General features: G+C 39.2%; 1 protein-coding gene across 3 annotated transcripts in view; it reads right to left on the bottom strand.

Moving 5' to 3' along the window:
• Window positions 1-21,822, bottom strand: part of vps39 (VPS39 subunit of HOPS complex) — a 55,936-nt gene that overhangs the window by 23,462 nt on the left and 10,652 nt on the right. For 2 of the 3 annotated variants that reach the window (XR_520447.1, XM_008288469.1), the window contains exons 9-21: window positions 21,221-21,341; window positions 20,014-20,134; window positions 19,567-19,696; window positions 19,014-19,156; window positions 17,498-17,638; window positions 14,697-14,838; window positions 10,881-10,967; window positions 8,969-9,042; window positions 8,547-8,763; window positions 6,431-6,559; window positions 5,936-6,038; window positions 5,591-5,636; window positions 1,790-1,939 (exon numbers count right to left, since the gene is read on the bottom strand). Coding sequence is in view for 2 of the 3 variants with exons in the window: in XM_008288469.1 (XP_008286691.1) it covers window positions 1,790-1,939; window positions 5,591-5,636; window positions 5,936-6,038; window positions 6,431-6,559; window positions 8,547-8,763; window positions 8,969-9,042; window positions 10,881-10,967; window positions 14,697-14,838; window positions 17,498-17,638; window positions 19,014-19,156; window positions 19,567-19,696; window positions 20,014-20,134; window positions 21,221-21,341 (1,604 nt within the window). In the remaining variant the exon portion in view is untranslated. The remainder of the gene's footprint in view (window positions 1-1,789; window positions 1,940-5,590; window positions 5,637-5,935; window positions 6,039-6,430; window positions 6,560-8,546; window positions 8,764-8,968; window positions 9,043-10,880; window positions 10,968-14,696; window positions 14,839-17,497; window positions 17,639-19,013; window positions 19,157-19,566; window positions 19,697-20,013; window positions 20,135-21,220; window positions 21,342-21,822) is intronic. The other variant, XM_008288470.1, reaches the window with a different exon arrangement.

Below are 21,822 nucleotides of genomic sequence, written 5' to 3'. Positions count from 1 at the left end.
TGTTTGTTTGTTCGTAGGTTGGTAGGCAGATGTGTTTGTTTGTGGGTACAGCAGGTAGATAGGTTTAGTTGGAGGTTTGTTTGTTTGTAGATGACAGGGAGATTTGTCTGTAGGTAGGCTTGTCTGTAGGTTTGCCTGTTGGTAGGTAGGATTTACAGATGATAATGACTTTTCTGCCTTTTTGTAGTTTGCTAAAATGTATAAACACTGTAAAATCCCAAAGAGGAGAGTACACATTCACTTTGTTTTAATGGTGATGTTTCCAAGCAACATGTGCTGTCATAATAGCGTATCCCATTGCTCATTTTTAATACAATGTGCAGCCCTAATAATTCAAACAGTCAACAACTGTGACATCAGTTCAGTCTGTGAAGGTTTAGTGCTTAGGCCATAGGGTGGAGACTGGTGCTGGGCCAGTCTCTCCTGGAAGACATTCATACGGGTACACTCGTTTGTACACATAAAAGCTCAGCGTAAAGCATGAAAAAGCATTTTTTTAAAATAATAAGTCTTTCCTCTACACAGAAAGTAAATTTTGCAAACATAGCTAACCTGGAAACAATGGCTCACAAACACACAAACTGCTTTATGTCAAAAGTTTTGCCTGAAGTTTTGTATAGTCTTGTCTTGTCGCTTGGCAAGGCAGAGTCTGGGAGCGAGGCCAGGGGAAATGAAAGCAGGGAGCCATTAAAGTCAATGAGGGAGCTCAGCGAGGCAGAGTGGCACAGAAAGACAAGATGGAGCTCCAGTCGGTGAGATCCAAACCCAAACATGCTCATAAACCAGCAGCGTTCCCCTCGACAGACTGTTAATTTGACATGTCTGTGGTCTGACACACATCAGCGGAGCCTTTCGCGGCCACATCCACAGATACAACACAGTCTGTTATGGTGCTAGAATATATCTCACCGCAGATAAACCTGTTCATTTCATGTGTTACTCTATTTACAGTGACGCAGTGGAGGTGTTTCAGAGACTGTGCTTCTGCTCCTCTGTGATAAGATACGGGAAGGATGAATATAAAGTCTGCTGCCGTAGACTGTTTAGAGATTTTGCTTTGCAGTTCGAAGCCAGATTGTACTAAAAAACTCCACAGAATTTGGTTTATTGAGACATGACGGTTTGACAAACAAAACAGGTCTGGAGCTAGTTGTGAACATAACAGCTTTTATTCAATTAACTCTTTGCTATTTTGGTTCTGCGTGTAGGTATTTAAAAAAAATGTGAAAGGAAATTCATGAAAGATGCAGATGCCTCTTGAGGGAGATGGGCACCCTGGTGGAAATCTCTTTTTGGGTTCTGTGACAAAGGAAGCAGCTTGATTACCCCCGACAGCGCGAACCTGTCTAATCGCTGCTCCAAAAACAAACCAAATCAAACGCCTAAACGAGCTGCGTTCTCTCCAGTCGCTGCTTTATTCCCACGGATGCCAAAGACTTATTTTGTGCGTGTCAGCGTTAATCACGTTATTTAATCTCATTTTAATCCAGCCTAAACAAGCCGACTCTGCCCCGGGTTGAATTAGAAAATAATTCCTCCTTTGACTGAGTGAGCAGTTTGTGAGATTTGTGAGTTTACAGCAGAGGAAAGTGGAATTTAAGTGCAAGAATTTTATGTAAATTCCCCAGTCGTTCACATTTCTGTCACTGACTACTTACTTTGACATTGATACAGGAAACCTTACACTATAAGGATAGAAAAACTGAATTATTTGTGAGTTTTGCGAGACTGGAGTTTGCTCTCAAGTCCCCCCTGGTGAGGAATGGACTGCAGCTCAATCACTGCTTACCTTGGTGGTGTTGAGTTTGCTGTGGTGCAGCTCCAGGACCTGCAGGGCTGCCTGGAGGTTGGCCTGAGGCTCTGACAGCTCCATCTTGATGGGCCCCAGGCAGTGGACGTCAGGAGGTGACAGGTACATTCGCAGCAGAGACAGATAAACCTGCAGAGGAGAAACATTGCTGTTAATGCTGCACTTAGTCCAGCGTTTCCTCTAATCACACTTTTTAATGAAATGAGCATGAGACACTGAGACAAGTTTCACAGTAGTTGCTGGCACAGAGGCAACAGGACAATAATAAACAGCAAATAACAATAAGCTCTCTTACACAATAAAAAACCCTGTAAAAAGCATGTTGTCTTTGAAAAACCGAACCCAATAACCAAACCTAAGCTTAAAATTGTGATATTTGATCAGCTTCCTTTAATTCCACATGTCTCTCTTTTTTTTTTTAAAAGAGCCAAAAATAAATCATTTGCAGTAATTAGAGTATAGAGAATACCAGCACAGACTCCTGAAGTCTGCAGGGATGACACCTGCTTTGAAGAGTTTCCGAAACAAACTTCTGAACAATGTTAGACTGAGCCAGACTTATACTGCAGTGAAAAATGAGCCCACAGTGAGTAAAAAATGTGACAGGAGCGAATAAAAGCCCCAGAAACTGCTGGAGTTCAGAAGGTTCATGAACTAAAATGATGAAAAATAGTAAGTACGAGAAAACAACATGTAACAATGGCAAATTCACAAGGCAGTAATGAGTAGAATGATTACAAAATAAACTCATTTACACACCAAAATTGTTTAACATTTTTAAAAATTTGCAAAAACTTGGCTTGAACAAATCCAACTACCAGCACCTAATTAGCATTATTATAGATCATTTCTTAAATCCACACAAAACCGGAAGTGCACAAACAACAGATTCTCTCACAGGTGACATTTTTAGACTTTGGTTCCTGCGTGAACGATAAAAGAAGGAGCTGCAACGTTGCTCGTCAGTAGATGCTGTTACACTAAAACCGAGCCAGGACAGATGTTTCCACCTTTCCACCAGCCTGTGTGTTACGATAAACTAACCAGCTGCTCCCTGTTGATACATAAAGAACCTTCTTATCCAAGAAAGCAAATAAATGACGAACCACTCCTTCAGAACTGCCTATAATAAAGGGCCTTATACCAACAGTACACTTCACACACCAGGATTCAATATTCAGTGCCCAAACAGGGATCTTGTTTCTCGTGACCTTTGCGGGAACAGTAATGATTCATTGATTTTCTCCCTCCATTCCTCCTCAGTGCCTATTCATTAGTTTTCAGAGCTTGGTGCTGCTGTTGCTTCGTTACGGAGTCGAGCAACAACTTTTAAGAAAAAAAAAAAAAACAAGAGACGATGTGAGCCGTCGTTTCTGGTCAGGTGAAGAACAAAACAGACCGTTTTAAAGCTGGCAACGTGCCTGTGCCATAAATAATCCATTATATTTGTGTAGCACTTTCTGCAAACACTAAGGCACTTATCAGAAGGCAACAGAGCGTGCAAATGAAAAAAAGTGGTCATAAAAGAATAAACACAACTGAAGTACAATAAAATCCGAGAGGACGCAACAAACTCGACAAAATGCAAGTAGTGAAAGAAGTATTCAGGTTGTTTACTTGAGCAAAAGTACTTATATGGCAATGTGCAAATACTGTAATTCAAGTAAAAGCTAGTTTGAACGACTTTATATACAGTTTTATATTCAGGAAAAGCGAATAAATCTGATTAGTCGTCATGTAATTACGGGAAGAAACTTGTTTTTGGCTTCTTCCTCTAATCTTCTGGTGAGATTTTGGATCATTGGACCCATAAAATGAAACCATGTGATGGGAAAACAAATGATAAAATATTGTATATATTTGGTGTATATTGGATAATGTATATTACAATATGTAATACTGTATAGAAATAAGTATTATGTACTTCTTTAAAATCTTGAAGGTAATCAAAGCTGCCGGACAAATGCAGTATCTCACTCTGACATGGAAATACTCAAATACAAGTACCTCAAAACTGTGCTCAAGTATAATACGTGAGTAAATGTACTTAGTTGCTTTTCACCACTGAGGATGGTTTTTACTATTAAACTCCATCTGCAGTGTTACTAAAGCTGCCAAATAAATGCAGTGGAGTAAAAAGTAGAATATTTTCTTCAGTGGAGTAGATTATAAAGTAGCATGAAATGGGAATATTGTACCTCAAAATTATACTAAAGTGCAGTACTTGTTGTATTTCATCTTTAAAGTACCTGAAGCTGTTAATGCAGCGGAGTAAAAAGTACGATATTTCAGTGGAAGTATAAAGTAGCATAAAAATGAACGTACAAGTACCTCAACATTGTGGCCAAAACAGAACTTGACTCTTGGGATTATTTTGTATTATTAAACTAAATCTGCAATGTAACTAAAGCTACTGAATTAATCTAACAAAAGAAAAACATATTCAAGCAAATTACCTCAAAAGTCTATGCAAGTACAACACTTGAGTAACTCTACTTAGTTACTTTCCAAATATTTTATACTGAATCTGCAGTGTAACTCAAGTTATCAAATACATGGAGTGGAGGGAAAAGTATAATATTTAGCTCAGTGGAATAGATTATAAAGTAGCATAAATACTGGAAATATTCAAGTAAACTACCTCAAAATTTTCCATAACGTTCTTTCTACCACCGTGGATGTTTTGTATTATTAAACTGAAATGTAATAAAGCAAAAACTACAATATTTGCAATTGTATGGCAGAATTATAGCAGAAAATAAATAAATATCAAAACTATTGTACCACAAAGTTATACTTCAGTGCAATACTTAAGTAAATGTACTTTTTTTATTATCAAACTTTATCTGCAATGTAACTAAAGCTGTCAAATAAATGTAGTAGAGTAAAAAGAACAATATTTTCCGAGAAAGTAGAAATTAAAAAATAGCATAAAAATAAAATATTCACGTAAATGATCTCAAAACAGTATGCAAGTACAAAACTTGAGTTAGTGTACTTAGTTATTTTTCCAAACGTTGTGTAACATTAAACTGAATCTGCAGTGTAACCCAAGTTATCAACTACATGCAGTGGAGTAAAAAGTATCATGTTTACTTCAGTGGAGTCAATTATAAAGTAGCATAAATACTGGAAATATTCAGTTAATTACCTCAAAATTATCCATAAAGCTCTTTCTACCACTGTGGGTGTTTTGTATTATTAAACTGAAATGTAATGAAGTAAAAAGTACAATATTTGCATATCAAAAATATTGTACCATAAAGTTATACTTCAGTACAATACTTGAGTAAATTTACTTTGTTGCTTTTCACCATTGAGGATGTTTTTTCTTATTAAACTTCCATCTGCAATGTAAGCTGTCATAAAAATGCAGTGGAGCAAAAAGTGTAATATTTATCTCAGTAGACTAGATTATAAAGTAATATAAATATTGGAAAAATATTAAGTAAACTACGTCAAAATTGTACATAAATAAAGTACTTTCCACCGCTGTGGATATTTCGTATCATTAAACTGAATCTGCAATTTAACTAAAGCCGTCAAAAATGTAATGGAGCAAAAAGCACAATATTTGCATCAGTAAAGTAGAATTAAAACAGAAAATATAAATATTAAATAAAGTCATACTTCAGTACAGTTCTTGAGTAAATCCTACTCATGTCGAGTTCGGTTTGATCAAGTTTTGAACACATTTTGCTGATAATTGTCGGTGTAAATCCCTCTAAATGCTTCATTCACCAGTATCACCAAACTTTATTTACACTGAAAAGTACTCACATCCTTATTTCCTTCCACTGAGCTGTTGTAATGCCGGTGACAGTATCTGCAAACAGAGCACGCGTGATGTTAGTCGCCAACATGCTCACAGCACTGCAGGTAATCATGGCTCAATTAAGTCTAAATCCATTTCAGTTGTGGCCTTTCAAAATGATTTAGTCGCCTCGCAGAAAAAGCATGTAATTAAATACGATTTTAGGAAGTAAATCAATGTAATAGCTTCACAATAATTGCTCAACATCAGTGAAATTAGCTCGCTGGAGTCTGAGAAACACTCAGCTGGTGGTTGGTGTCGAGATCGAACACGGTTTTGCAGGATTAGCTGGCGTTTGCAGCAGGACTCACTCTTCAGCCATGCGGGTGTCTTTCAGGATGTGGACGTAGATGAAGAGCGCCTGCTCGTGTTTACCCATCCGGCCCAGCAGCAGAGCTCGCTCCTCCAGCAGGCCTTAGAGGTGGAAAACAAGGTCAAAAGGTGCAAGTTACACCCTCCAGCCCAGATATATAACTTTGGTCAAACTTTCCTCTGCAACCAAGAACATGTGCACATGAAAGAATGGAAATAAGGGAGGTGCTTTGTTTTCTAACGCACCTGCTGCATAAATCCTGACACTGAAATCAGCTGTTTTGTATCGCGATTCGCATAAAAAAATAAATTCCTTCCATACCTGCACCATCACCATTACGTCATCACATTCTTCAGAAAGGGTCACACAGTGAAACGTTTTCAAGAACCACATCCTTCTTTGTATTTGTGAAGCAAACAGTGGAGACGGTTTGTTTGCCAACTGTCCACACATTTGTCATCTGAATGTGTGTGTGTCTGAAGTCGGCTCCTACCATCAAAGGGAAAGTCACTGATGAGTCTGGAGGGCTCGTAGCTGGTAGAAATATCCAGAAAAGACAGCAGCTTGTTCCTGAACTCTCCCAGTTCACCCTTCTCCTTCCCCGCAGCAACGGCTGGAACCCCTGCAGCAACAGAGAGTTTTAAATTAGGATTTATTTAAGTAGCCGATTAGTCCATAAACAGAAAACCCGCAGTAGTCCCCCTTTCTGAGAAGTGACCATTTGCTGCTCTGTGGTGGTAAATTGGATTGTCAGGGGCTGCAGCCACAACCAGCAATTTGACAGCATTTTGAGGAGTATTTCTCACCATTTTCTGACAAATGAGTATTAAGAAAACCTGCAGATTAATAACAATATTTATTGCACAAAGGTTTAACCCTCAGATCCCCAAAACCAATTTGCAGATTTAATAGGCATGTTGTTTAATCCAGCTTCCTCCCACAAGGTCCAAAAACATGTTGAGGTTAATTGGTGATTCTAAATTGTCTGTAGGTGTGAATGTGAGTGTGCTTGGTTGTCTGTCTCTAAGTGTAGCCCTGTGATAAACTGGTGACCTGTCCAGGGTGTCCCCTGCCTTCACCCTGAGTCAGCTGGGATAGACTCCAGCCCCCCATGACCCTAGTGAGGATTAAGGGGTGTATAGATAATGGATGGATGTTTTAACCCCCCCAAAATCCAAAATTATACCATTTAGCAGCACCAGAAACTATAAAAATACAAAGAATTGTTAGATTTTTAAAAATTTTCCATGGTCCATAAACTACTCATCTGTGATTTGCCTTTACATGGGAAAACGTAACCAAATTTAAACTTGGTATGTTGAATTAAATTTACTTTATTCATTTAAAAATGTACCAAAAATACAGAAAGAAGTGTTTTTCGGTTCAACCGTGGAGCCATTTATGACAAATTCAGACATTTCATCTGAAGTATGAACTGACTACAAGGAAAGTAAATGAAAAAAGTAGTAAAATCTCCACCTAATAACACATTCGTGGACACTTGGAAAAATGTTGCACATACTGAATCCAGGTTGTTGAATTTTTTGTTATTAAAAAAAAAAGGGGGGGGGGGCTTGTTGATTATTTTTGAATGATTATGCATTATAACTTTGTTATATTGCACACAAGACATTTTTCATCTAGCCATGTCTGTATTGTTTCCACTGAGGTGCAGGACTTTATACTGCAGAGAAAAATGAGCCCACAGTAAGGAAAAATAAATAAATAAATAAATCAATCAATGTGTTTGGATTTCAGAGGGTTAATAAATGAATGAAGAATATTTGCATGTTTAAAATCATAAATAATCAAAAACAAACTTGTACTCACTCCGTAGTTTATCATTTTGTTACTGAAAACTAAAACCTGAGCCCAGAAATCATAAATGTCAGGTTGTATTATTACCTCATGTTTTTCTCTGTAAAAATATACCTAACTCCATAAAGTTCCACCTCATAGCTGAGAATCGCAATAATCTCAGAGAAACAATATCTTCCTGTAACACTCTGTGCAATGAAATGCGCTTCATAACACGACACGAAGCAATAACCCGCCCAAGGACAGATTTATTTATTTTATTAGCTGTTTTTACGAGCTTATTTCGCAAACACGGTGCACATTAATGAGCATCCCTGAAAATATTACCGTCTTGGCCAAAGAGACCCGTTTCGATTCACAGTCCCAGGAAGAGCATTAAACGGCACAAAGAGTGAGAGACGGACGGATTCGATAATAAGTTCCAACGGAGGTTTTATATGCAAAGCAATGAGACACAAAGGAAACCCGTAGTCAGTACATGAAAAAGTAGATTTTTAAAAATGGTGGGGAGACTTTCACGAGGATAAAATTAAAGCTCCAGGGTCACATTGCTTCTCAGCTCTGACGCTACAACTCCACGCTGCCGCTTATTTCCTTACAGCTTCAGGTAGACTTGAATAATAAGAGTCTGTTATCATTACATCAGGATGAAAATTGAAAATAATTCTGTCTGAATGCCTTTAAACTTATTTTCTAAGTGTTTTAAAGCGGCAAAAATGAGTTACGGTTAAACTTTTTATGAGTTCAAGCAGCTGAAATGGCTGTGAAGTAAAGTTCTGTCTTGCTTCTACCTTCTGGCAGTGAGTTGAGATACTGTTTCATGAGGCCTTGAACTCTTCCCAGGTACAGCTGGATGAGAACATTGTGGAACTCTGGGCCTTTCTCGTCCCAAATGTAGATGATGTGCTCCAGATATGGGATGGCGAGCTCCTCGAAGCCCTCCTTCAGGAACTGCAGCACCTTGTCTCTAGGCAGAGTCTCCACCTCTGTCAGGTCTTCCGTAAAGATCTGGACAGGGAAAGAGGTTTTTATACCAACAGAGAAGCTTTCTTCATGTGAGGTGGATTTTAAATACAGTCAGACTGGAATTAAAAGAGCAAAAATCCACATGGGCTTCTATTTATAGCTACAAGCATAAAAAACAGGAATCCATTTGCTACATTCATGAGGATTAAACATTCTTGGGAGATAATTTGTGCAAATGTCTGCTCACCTTCAAGCCATCTTCAGGACAGATCTTCAGCACCCAGGGGGAAAACTCGAAGATTATGCCCATATTCTCCACTCCTGTGTGAATAGAAATTAGACGGACAAATAAGTTTAATTTTGAGGACAAATAAAAGGTCAGAATGAACACAATGCATGATTAAGTCCATAATCAGACATCCAATATTCATAAAACTTCCTTTAAAAGCAATACTTTACCATAAATAACAAATAAACAACAAAGATTGTGCATCACTATCACCAGAACTTTATATGAAACTTCTCCTAAATTAGTAGCTTGTTAAAATTAAAAGCAGATTCAAATGCATAATATTAACTCACTGACAGGAGGTTAGAAAATGTATAATTAAAGAAAACAAATATGCAAAATTGCACAATTAAATTAGCATATTTTGTGGTCCTTGACCCATATTTGAGAACTTTATTGTTTATTGGAAGCAAATTAAACTGATATTTTTGGCTGCGAAGTGTGTGACTAACAAGCAGTAAATACTTATTATAAAATTATTAAGAGCACTTCATTTTGTCGTCAAGGAAAGCAACAAACCTTTTTATTGTTATTGTTTTAATGCCAATCATCAGGCGCTGGATGGAAGCCTTACTGGAATTTACTGGATTGTTTTAATTTTAATTGAATTTACTGGATTGTTCTTGAGTTTAAAGGCGCAATATGCAAGATTGTTAAAAAAAAATCAGAATTATAGCATAATTTTGGAATCAAACAACAATCTGAAGTAATGAGGTTCTTAGCAGCGATGAAATTATACCTCCTTAATTCAAGTTTCTGTGTTTTGGCAGCCGCTCAGGCAGCACGTGCACGTTCATGCATACTAATGCATGTGAGGCCCTCCCATTGAAACTGCAGGCTTCTATAGTGTCTGCTACGATCTTTGTGATTGTATTTTACAATGCTAGCGTTGGCTGATAGTTGTGTTTGAGTTATTTTTGTTGGCTCTCATTTGCACAAACTTTTCTTTTGACCCGAGACGCTGTGCAACATTCAGAACAACTGAATGCCACATGCAGCACCTTCAAGCACAATTGGGAAGGTGATGGGGAAAAAGAAAACTAAATCTTTATTGTAAAGCCAAAAGAACATTTATGACCTGTAATTAGTCATTATACAACAGAATCAGAATTAATTTGAAGAAAATACATTTCACAAAAACAAACAAAGCAACTTCAACCGCTGAGCACCGGGTATTTATCTTGACATCACTGGTACAACGACGTAGATGAATCCTCTGAAGCCCAAGCAGTGTTTGGACAATTTTGGCTTCCGTCACATTTTTACTCGCTGTGGGCTCATTTTTTCATACAATATCAAGTCTTGCACCTCCATGGAAACCGCACAACGATGGCTGGGACATTTTGTTCTTCACAGAATTTGTTGCAAACAGTTAACTTAGTTCATTTTATTTTGCTATGGAATGGCATATAGAATTAAGGACTTTGATAAAAATATCCCAAAGCTTGGATTTGGTTGAGTGTTCTGACAGAACTGGACATCACATACAGCATGAGTACATCAAGAAACCTCTGAAAGTGGAACATTAGACAGTTCTCTCTGTTTTTTACGTTTCTGGTTCTGATAAATGGCGCAATTTTAGCGATTTTTCAAGAACAGCAGGCCTTTCCAACCCACTGGCAGGTTTTGGGGTTCAGAAGGTTAACAGAGACACACGGTGAATACTAAACCCTCACATTTAGTCAGTGCCAGACAAACCAAAGGCTACAGACAATGGCATGTGACTGAATGCACATATTCATCCAACATCCACAATCAATCAGAGTGAAAGGTTCCTCAGAGGCTTTTCCCGAAACCACCCCGACACATTTAACATATCTATCGAGATGATGACACCCTGAGTTGAAACAGGCTGGCTGCTAATTCTTACCCAGTCTCTGGAGGTACTGCACTGTTCGCTCGTGGCCCTTCAGTGGAGAGTTGGCCTTGGTGGACTGATCGAGCAGCACCTGCAGAGCTGTGAGAGGGCAAACGGGGTGAAAGGAGGCAAGAACAAATTAGTTTTAGGGATGGAAAGCAGCAAAAGATGTCATCTGCTCTGGTGTACACTGCGTTACATAACTCCGCCGTCAACGCGGATCTGGACGAGGCGTAGCGTTAATTGGCGGCTGGGAACAGCTGCTTTGAGTTGGCAGAGCGAGGTGGACTTCAGCGGGATGACATCACAGGCACAAATTTCAGCAAAGCCAATTAAATCCAGCCGCGCTCGCAGCGAGAGTGGCCCAGAAAGTGCCGCAGAACACGGCCAGAAACAAAAAGCATTACGACGGCTCTGATTTACGACGATGATGAGTCGACCACATGCAGGAAAACCTCCTCAGAGATAAACCGTGGAGCCTCACAGAGCTGCCCCACAACGCAGCTTTGATACAAGCACGTAACTGGGATCTATTGAACAGAACGAAACAACACAGCTCAGCTTCCAATCGCTCTTGTATTTGAGGCAATGAAGAGGCAGCTGACAAAAGGCAGAAGTAGGTCTCATCAAGTGATGTGACATCTAAAATACCGAACCCCAAATTCAGCATCCAATTGGGAGCAAATGTGTCACTGCGCTTCATTGTTATGCAGTTATCAAGCTGAGGCTGAATCACGCTCCGACAAATAACTTGAACTGTGATATCAGTCATTATACAGCTGGGTGACACATCTGCCGTCTGCTGCTTGATGATTAAATCCCCCGTTCAAATAAGCACTCGTCTCAGAGGAAATTTCAAAGCAGAGCAACTCGTGCTCTCTTTTAAAAGCTGTAATTTAAAGATATTTTTTTTCCACAGGAATATATCTTTTTGCTGAACATTAATTAAACACAGCAGACTAGTACGAAGACGTGACCTTTCTTTATAAAAGAGAGCAGAACTTATCCAGTATTTGCATTGACAGCGGTTTGAGTTTTCTCGTGTCTCTTCTTTAATGCTCAGGAGACAAAAACTGTACAATCTTGTTTCATTCAGCTTAGGTTCATCATGAAAGTCAGATCTTTTTCAAACATAAAAAAAAGAGGATATTCTTGCATTTATCACCTCCAAACTCGATCACTGTAACACACTTTATTTCGGTTTTAGTGGCAGAAGCCTTCAAAGGTTCCAGTTAAGTGAGGAGGCTGTTAGCTGGTTGCTGGTCTCCACTGGTTACCAGCTGGCTTCAGAATTGATTTTTAGATTTTACTAGTTATAAAAATCCATCTCAAGGGATCTCAGACTGTCAGTGTCTTCTTTAAAAACATTCCTGGAAACCTTCTCCTATTTGCTTTTATTGTAGTCGCTTTAGCTTCTGTTTTCATGCCTTGCTGTGTTCTTTATATATTCTACAATGTCGGTCAACTTTGTTTGTAAGACTTTGCATTGTGGTTATAATATTTTGCCTTTTTATATATTTTGCCCGCTTGATTTTATCCTCTGTATTGTAATTTTTCTACTTTGTGCAGAACTTGAAAGTTTGTTGTCAAAAGGTGCAACATAAAGAAAGTTTTAGACATTATCATTCCCTCATAGATTACTTCAAACACCGAAAGGTGAACAAGTTTTGGCTCTTGATTTAAAAACATTCTAAGAATTTGTTAGATTTTTAAAAAGCCATTCTACTCCTAATACTTTGGGGAGAAAGCGTCAGCTATTAGATTAAAATTTCTGGGAAAATCTCAATAGCATTTCAGCTTTTTCTTACAGATAAACTTACTCCAACTCAGGAAACATCATGGTGATAACTAATGAGGCTCAGACTGAAGCTGCTGCTGATTTTTATTTCTTCCTGAAACATCTTATGGTGCATGTTCATGCGTCTGGATGGGACTGATTTATAGTAGACTCTAGAAATCCAGCATATATAGAACATACTTTCCATTTGACTAATTTATGTACAGTTGTGATCGAAAGCTTAAATACACTTGAATCCAAAGGCATGATTAAGGTTTGACTGATTCCTTCGAACTGTTCTGCTTTCAGGGCAGCAAGTCAACACAAAAGACATCTTTCATAAGTAGGAAACTGAAAGATTTTGTTCAAATTTTCATGTATTTCAGGTTTTCAAAAATGAACACAGGGTCAAAAATATACATACAGGGTCAGAATTATAAAGACGCCCACTTAGATTATTAATGCAGTGATGCTCAAAGTTCCAAAACGTCGATTAAGTTGCCGAGGCCTCTTAACATGCTGTGAGCGGTCACGATCGACTACAGCTGGTAGCTTCTCTGTGCAAACATTCTTTTAAAAAAAAGGGTTTGTTTGGCAGCACTTTTTGGACTGATCAACACAGAGTGCGATGGGAAAATCAAAGGAGTTCAGTGCTGATCTGAGACAGATTCTTAGATTTAAATGGCCGGATCATTAGTAAAAACAATTTGATGTTAATATCAAGTCACTGGGAGGTGTCGCCGCTTTAACAAGACCTCGTGCAATTGTTTGTGCACTAAATTATTTTACAAATAAAGATGTACGCTGTGTAATTATCCTGCCCCAAGAAAACAACAGTTCAAAGAAGTTTATGAAAGCCTAATATTGCCTTAACATTTATGCCTTTGACGAGTGAGTAAACTTCTAAGTACAGAGGAGCTAAAAGGAAATTTGGCTCCTCTTAAGACGACATGAGGTCCCCTGAAATTTTGGGAAACTTTGGGAGGTCTCTAGAATTTCAACAGTGTGCTATTTTTCCACGGAATTCTATTTTTCTGCATCTTCTTCAACATTGGCAAATCAGGCTATTATTGATGAATGATTCATGAACGAGGGCGGTTCATCACTAATTCACTAAAGATATCGGATCCATGCTGCTCTTGCCATCACCATCGCAGCGTGGCAGCGAAGCATTATAAACTTCACTCACTTTAACTCAAAGATCAGAAAATAAGAAACTTCTTTTCATGCGAGCTGCCATAAAACCAAACTTAGGAGCTTGTCTGAATTCATATTGTTATTAAAAAAGGAATAATGATCAATTAAAAACTGCTTTGTAAATGTTGTATCTGTTGTTTCTGACCATGAAAAAGTAAAGAAAGTGAGCTCCCCCTAAAGCCACGGTACGGTACGTACACTGCTTCTAACCACAACTGTAACTTCACTCATGTTTGTTTAATGTATGCTCTGCTCGCTTATGTAACAACGGCTATCAGTCATTCTTGCAAAAAAAAAAAAGAAAAGAAAAGAAAAAGCACATTTGAACTTGCCCTTGAACTCAAGACAGAGATATCTGCCAGTTTTCCAGAAGAACAGCTGAAGGAAGTGTATAAATCCCCGCCGTTCCAAATGAATTATTACGCCCCAAATCACGCATAATCAAATGGAATTCAATCTGTTCAGCTCAGAACAAACACACAACCAACAACCTGGCAACCTAGTGTTTTTGAGACACATTATAAATAGGTTTTCCTCTTGAAAAAGGGCTGATTGCTCTCTTAGTTTGTGTAAAAGATAATGCTTTAAAGATTTTGAATAGGAACGAACAGCAAATGAGGAAATCTCACACTGCTGCTAAAAAAGAAATCTTAACTGTAGCTCAAGATGTAATAATGCAACAGTGAAATCTAAAAAAAAAAAAAAACTGCCTCACACTTTTCACTATAATGAAATGAAGCTCTTCTCTGCAGATGAGATGGAAGATTTTATGATTAAATGCGGCATAAAACCTTGTGACATGATGATGATGATGAGGCTTTATGCAGTAGATTGACCAGCAGCCTGACCCTTACCTTTCTGGTGCAGGCCCTTCTTTTCATAGAGAATAATGAGCTCGCTGTACTTGTGAGCCTTCTTCAGGACGTATTCGCTCTCCTCGATGTGGCAGTGGTTGTTCTCCAGGCGAAGGAGGGGGGACACGAGGGCCACGTTGGTCTGATCGAGGAGAGGACAAACGCAAATTACACAACATGATACGAACAATCGTTTATAGTCGTTTCGCACAAAATCACACAGGCACTTAACTTCATTAATTAGTCCATGCTCTCCGCTCCACAGTGTGTTTACTATTTAAATAACCCAGTGCAGACTCTTAGCATTTCAAAGCACACACTATGTTAGAGGATCTCCAGTTGCTTGAAGCTTGCCATGTGATCTGGATTTGTTGTTTCTCTGATTAGAAAGCGTCCATTACGCTACCGTTCAAAAGAAAAACACCTGGTGGTATTTTCTGGATGCCCAAACCTTCAGAAGGAGAATCAAAAAAAAAAAACACATGTACATGTGTATTTTTTTAAAACACAACCTTTTTTTATGCTTTTGGGCCTTTTGTCCAAATGCAGCTTTAGGAGACTATAAACTGAGCTGTCTGAGAATGTTCAGAAACTCAGTTTGACATGTAGACAGACAGTAATGAGCTTTAGGCTTGTGGTTTCATAGTCGACCCAAGGATCAATTTTCTTCTGCTCATCCAGAGTCGATTTGCGCTAAGCAGCGAATTAAAGACGTCCCTCTCACCAGCAACATGTTCCAGCTCCTCCTGTGGGATCCTGAGGTGTTCCCAGGCCATATGAGATATGTAATCTCTCCAGTGAGTGCTAAGGCTATCACTGGGTCTCCTCTAAGTTAAATGTGCTCGGGAACATCGTAATGTGATGCCTGAACCCCTTCAGCTGAATACTTTTGATGCCAAGGAGCAGCGACTCTACTCTGAGCTCTCTCGGGATGTTCAAGATCATAACCACATCTCCAAGACTGTGCCCAGACATCCTATAGAGAAACCCGTTTTTGGCCGCTCGTGTTGGAACTAGGTATGTCTTAGTATCAGATGGTGGCGGCACGAACCTATGTTGGATCCTTGAAGACTTTAATTAAATTCTGTTCTCATGATACTGCTTTAAGCCACAAACACATGATACAGGAGACAAAGGCAGCTGTTACATATGACACTGACATATAGAAATGCTATGCCAGGGGATCCTGGCTGGATTTAACGTGCACTGGACGCAGGTCATTAAACATCGCAGACGACTTTGTCATGGTTCCCCTTTACTAGCTAAACCCCCAAAAGAATTTCCCTTCTTCTCTGATTGCTACAGTATTAAACAGTAAGAGACTGGTACCCCTGGTGGTACAACCAGGTACTACAACTAATCTACAATACTTTTAAGTGTTTAACTTCTAGGAAATTGGGTGTCAGGTATTAGCAGATACCAAATATTAAATAGATCGTATCTGCGGCAAACAAACTCGGTCAGGACCTCCCTAATTGGAACAAAGACCAAGTGGTAAATCGAGAGCGTCTTCTTCCAGCTGACCTCTCTCTTCACCTCCACAGTCCAGTAAAATGTCCACAACGCAGCTGACACTACACCAATCCACCTCACATTCCACTTTCTGGTCACTTGTGAACAAGACCTCGAGATACTTAAACTCCTTCCCTTGGAGCAGCATGAGTATGTGGCGTCCTCTCTATTGTTTTGATGAGGTGGTTTTGTCGGAGCCAAAATTGTGCCAGTGTTAACCTTGTCAGGAGTTTTTAGTTGTTCTTTCAGTATAGTGAGGAGCAGACGCATAGGATGCAGTTAATATATATGCCCCCCCCCCCTTGCTCAATGTGCCAATGTTAGCAGCCTCCTGGAACGAGCTATAGCTTTTATCAGGCTTCTGATTGGCTAACATGGTTTTAGGGTTATGGTTATATCACTCTTTTGGCACACTCTTGACATGGCTTCACTTTTAGTTTTGCATTGTCATGGGGACAGAGACTTTTTTGTGGGAACAAAGGAGAAAAAAATCCCATCTTTATAAAATACTGGGGTGCATCCAGACTCCTTCGGTCTTCATGCAGACCTGAACCAATCTGTGGAGAAACTTACTTTGGCTGCTTACATCTGTGATCTCAGCCCTCGTTCCAACACGAGTCACCATTCGTCCACAGATGAGGGCTGACACACAGATTGCCTGGCAAATCATAAGTTTTGCTTTGTTGCCCAGGTATCGACTTGAATCAACACACCAGACCCACAGTACTGAACGACGGTCAGACTAACGCTGTGCTTTGCTGTGACTCAGTTTTTGATGCGTCCAAGTAAATCTGCCAATGATCTGTTTAACGCAGGACCCTTCTGGCTACATGTGGGGCTCCGTTAGCTGCCTAATGCTACTGCCAGTTTTTATACTTGTTCGGAACCACTGGCTTATGAAATCATTTCACTTTGCTATAAGTGGATGGAGAAGGCTGCCAAGTTTGTAAGAGGTGATATAACTTGTATCATGAAATATAAACATCTGGATTGGATTTGCTGATAATAACAGTTTGGTTGTGAATCAAAAAGTATGACATATCTGTGGCCTGCCCAATGCACTATTAGCCTGTGTTTAATCTAAACATTCTGTGCACATCCATTCAAATGCAGTGTGGCGAAATGAGGACACATCGCGAAAAAAAAAAGACCAATACAGAGCTTAAGCTAAAAACAGAAAAGACGTTTTAACTATGCATTTACTTACAACTAAAATAAAACAACACTGTACGCTGTAGGAGTGAATATGGTTAAAGTAAAAGCATGAAAAAATAAAACTGTGGTCTTACGTGCAGGTAACATTTCAGCAAGGTGGTATCAATGATCTGCAGCAGTTTTTTGCGGCTTTTGATGGTCGGCGTGCCCTCCATGAGTGGAGACGTTGTAGAAGGGTCAGAGTCGTTCAGCTGTTTCACAAGGTGGCTTCGTTTCTGTGAGAACATCAAAGAAAAAGCATGTAATTCAATTTTTAAATTATTATACTACGACCTTTAAGGCTTTGATAGTTTACGAGGTGCAATCAAAAAGTTCTGAAAATTAATTTCAGTTTAGGAGTAATCCCCTTAAAAGTAGACACCTCGTGAACACAGCTCCTGGTGCTCCTGCTGCATTTGAAGCCCTCTCTGGAGGCCAGTTCTTAACATTTACAGGTAGAAGTGTGGTATCGCCATGGAGCTTGTGTAGAGAGCAAGCACTAAATTGAGTGTCAACCCTCAGGTCAAAGATGATTATTAGTAATAAGAGGTCTATAGCTAGAGCCCAGGCTGCAAGCAGCTGTCTTTAGTGGGAAAGTAAGACTAAGAATGGTCAACAGCTAATCCAAGAGCATGTTCGTTGTGTTGTTTGACGTTCAGACATTCAAGGTTCAGATTGTTAACATAATGTTCTACTTTAATATCCTGAGGAGTCTGAGGGAGAACATTCAGTGCGAATGGCCTGTGCTGTGTCATGAGCTGATGCACACTACAGTATGTTAAAAACACACGTTTTTTGGCTGCACCAACACAACCATCCCTCCTGATCTGTGCTACTCGCCAGATCCAAGTTGAACAATCAATCACTGCACTGGATCTCTAGTGGTAGATCTAGACACACTTACAGAACTTCCAGTGAGCACACTAAATGTGGCTGGGAGCAGTGTATCACTGCACAGGGTCACTACTTTGAAGACAATGGCAGCCAATCAGTTATGGTTTTTGCTTTTAATGGGCACAGCCTTTAAACGTCTCGACTTGCACTTCTTAGATGTGTTTCTTTACTTTGAACCTTTGTCCAAAGCATCTAACAGACTTTACCAGTCATCAGCCTCCGTCTAGCCTAAAGGTGGGTGATTGATCATACTGACCACAATGTCTAAAAACTTTAATCCCGATGTTATTTTACATTCCCACATCACAATATCTAAAAACTTTAATCCTGATGTTATTTTACATTCCCACATCACCAGACATATGATGGTAAAGCCTATGATAAAGCTATAGGAATCACCCTTATTTGCAAACTATCCACGACAAAGAAAAACGTGTCCTGTTGCTATTTTATCCAGATTTTAAATGCAACTTTAGCAATCAGATAATTTCTAGAGACACTCTTTCAGCCATCATTTATTATTGCTTGAACAGACTTCTTCAACAAATCTCACTGAACACAACTAGTTTAAAAGGTTTGTTTTCTATGAGCACAGTATCAGAACTTCCTGATTACAGCTCATGTGTAGAGCCTCACTTCCAGCTCTACCAAACTGTACAACATCTGTAGAATTTCCTGTTTTTCTCTGTGTTGTATAGACGTTGTACACAAACACACCTGGGTGAGGTAATCGATAAGAGCGAGGTGAGCCTTTTCCAGCTCTGCCCCAGACAAAGTGGGCAGAGGGTTCGGGTAGTGCAGCTGTTTGCGATAGTCTGATGGGAGCAGGTCTGGGTAGAGTCCAATCACATGTGTGGGATCTGCAGAACACAGGACGGGAAAGTTGTAAAGAATTTACTCCATGTTTAATCCTCTGAGTTTGATCAAAGGAAAATGTGATTCTGAGGACAGAGTTTTCAATACAGACACAACTAATTACCACAACATACATGATCCAAAAGCTAAAATCCAGAGCTCACTAGAGGAAGGAAAATCTGCCTTCATAGGGGAGATGTGACATCACTACATGCGATAATCAAATGTGTACGCAAGTTTTCCATCAATATAAACAATAAGCAACAGATGTCTGATGAGTTTGAGAAAAGAAACAAAGCACATCTCTGATCCAAATGGATTAGATGGAAAACATCTTCAAGATGCCTAAGGTATGGGAACTTGTCAAGTCCTTTGTCCAGGTGCAGCTTGAGCAGCAGCAGAAATCATGTCCTACCTGTTCCAAGTTTGGCAAACACCTGCATGGAGTCATCGAATCTCTTCTGGCAAAACAGATTGAAGGCATAGAGATTCTGGATGTGATGTATCTGTTGCTTCTTATCACCATCTGAATCATCCTTCATCTTCTGGCAGGAAAAAAAGAAAAAAAAAAAAAAAAGAAACCCACAAAAATTCATCACGCTATGGCAACATGTCTCTAGTTTGCTTATGAAAACACTGGATTCTGAGACAACATGAACGGCTTTGGAAATGCTCCTGGATGGCCAGAACACCGGATATAGTGACCATAAAGTACAAAGTTGAGGGTTTTACTGTTTCAACATGCTGCTTCTAATCAAGATAAGTGATTTTAATGAGCCACCCTCCGAGCTAAAGCACAAATTTAATCCTCGAGAATTTAATCACAAGGTCTGACAGTGAGGCGAGTGGTTGTGCAGCTCACCGCCAGCTGAAGAGCCAGTTCAAACTGCTTGTCCTGAAGAAGCTGCCGGATCTGGCTGGCTATCGACACCGGCACCAGGCGCCACACAAAGTGGTTGCTGGCGACGTACACAATATTTGGCCTGCGAAAGATAAGAGGACACAACAAGATTAGAGATAATAGGTTGGAAACAAAAGGGTTTTCTTTCTGAGGATGGCTCTACATTATCAGCACCAGTGTCATGAGAAATGGAAACTGATGAAAGCAACAAATGATGCATGATTTTCTCTAAAGGAACCAGAGTGGGAACAAAAAAAAAAAGTCTAACATTCATTATCAGACCTGCCAACACTGCAGCTTTTTCACATCAGATACTGCAGTTTCAAATGGGCAGAGCTGCCACCACACAGTTTCTCATTTTTCTCATTCTAAATGTATCTTTTTAACATTACAAAGACATATTTCATGTTTCAGTTTTTATTGATGCTAAGTAAAATATTGATACACTTTTAGAATAAACATTTCTTTATTTAACAGCATATTTTTCCTTGTCATAAAAAATATATATATTATAACACAAAACCAACATCACATCAAAACAAGAAGCTTCCTTTACAGCAGGTTGGTGTGAGATAGTATACGGTTACTCTTACGAATGCTAACTTACAACTCATCATAAATCTTTGCGACATTCTTTGCATGTCTTTATAATTAAACATTTGAATTCTACACAAAAATCTTTCCAGAGGCACAACAATGCCAAGTTAAGTCAATGAGATCTGTTGAAGGGCTGCAACTAACAATTCTTTTCATTGCCAGTTAATCTGGTGATTATTTTCTTGGTTAATCAAGTAGTTGCTGTGTCTATAAAAGTTTAAAAAAAAGATGCCGATCATCGCTTCCCAGAACCCAAGATGTCACATTCTACAATCCAAAGATAAATACTCAAAATTAAGAAGTTATAATCAGAAAATGTAAAACTTTTTTCCTTTAAAAAAAAAATCCTTAAACTGACAAATCAATTATCAAAACAGTTGCCAATTAGTTTAATAGTCGACAGCTAATTGCTTAATTGAATGATTGATGCAGCTCTAATCTGTTCTTGTCGGCATCTGATCAGAATAGATTTTCTAATCTAAAGATAACGGATCACACTAACGGAGAGTCTTACACAGATAATGGTTTGTTTAAGAGATAACTAAGCTTCACGGAGGTCCGCCTGCCTCACCCTGCTGAGGAGATGAATCGCGGTCGCTGCAGCTCCACGCTCTGCACCAGCAACCTCGGCTCAAAGGTCCGGATCTCCACGTACCGAGGAAGAACCGCAATGATGTAGGGAGGCTGGTGCTCTGAGGATAATTCAGAAAAGAGTGGCACAGGTCAGAGCTAAGTTCATTTGCAAATCAAACCAAAACAAAAGTGACCACAGCACAGTCACATATTCTGCAAACCACCCTGTTACTGTGTTCACATACGGAGACAAAATCCATTCAAATGGTTCGACTTTTTTGAAGATATGAGGCAAAAAATGTTGTTGGACAGAAAAAAAACACATGAAATGAGCTATGTATGCAGCATTTATGCAGAATTATGACTTTTTTCTCACAATTTCACTCAACGCAAAGTGGTCGCTCCATAATAGGGGACGTCTGTGTAGGAAGATGTACTGAATAGAAACAGAAGAAGCAGTAAAAGTACAACGGACATTGTGTGCCCATTTGGATGAAATACATTTTTCTGAAGATTTGACATGAATCAATGCCAGCGAAAAGAAGACAAATGCCTATCACCGCAATTTGGTGATTGGCATGTTGCAGTTGGTTTGAATGT

Source organism: Stegastes partitus, unplaced genomic scaffold, assembly GCF_000690725.1.
Source record: "Stegastes partitus isolate 25-593 unplaced genomic scaffold, Stegastes_partitus-1.0.2 Scaffold560, whole genome shotgun sequence".
NCBI classification, from domain to species: Eukaryota; Metazoa; Chordata; class Actinopteri; family Pomacentridae; genus Stegastes; species Stegastes partitus.
Note: the sequence above shows the minus strand (reverse complement) of the source record. Positions and strands in the feature narration are given on the sequence as shown.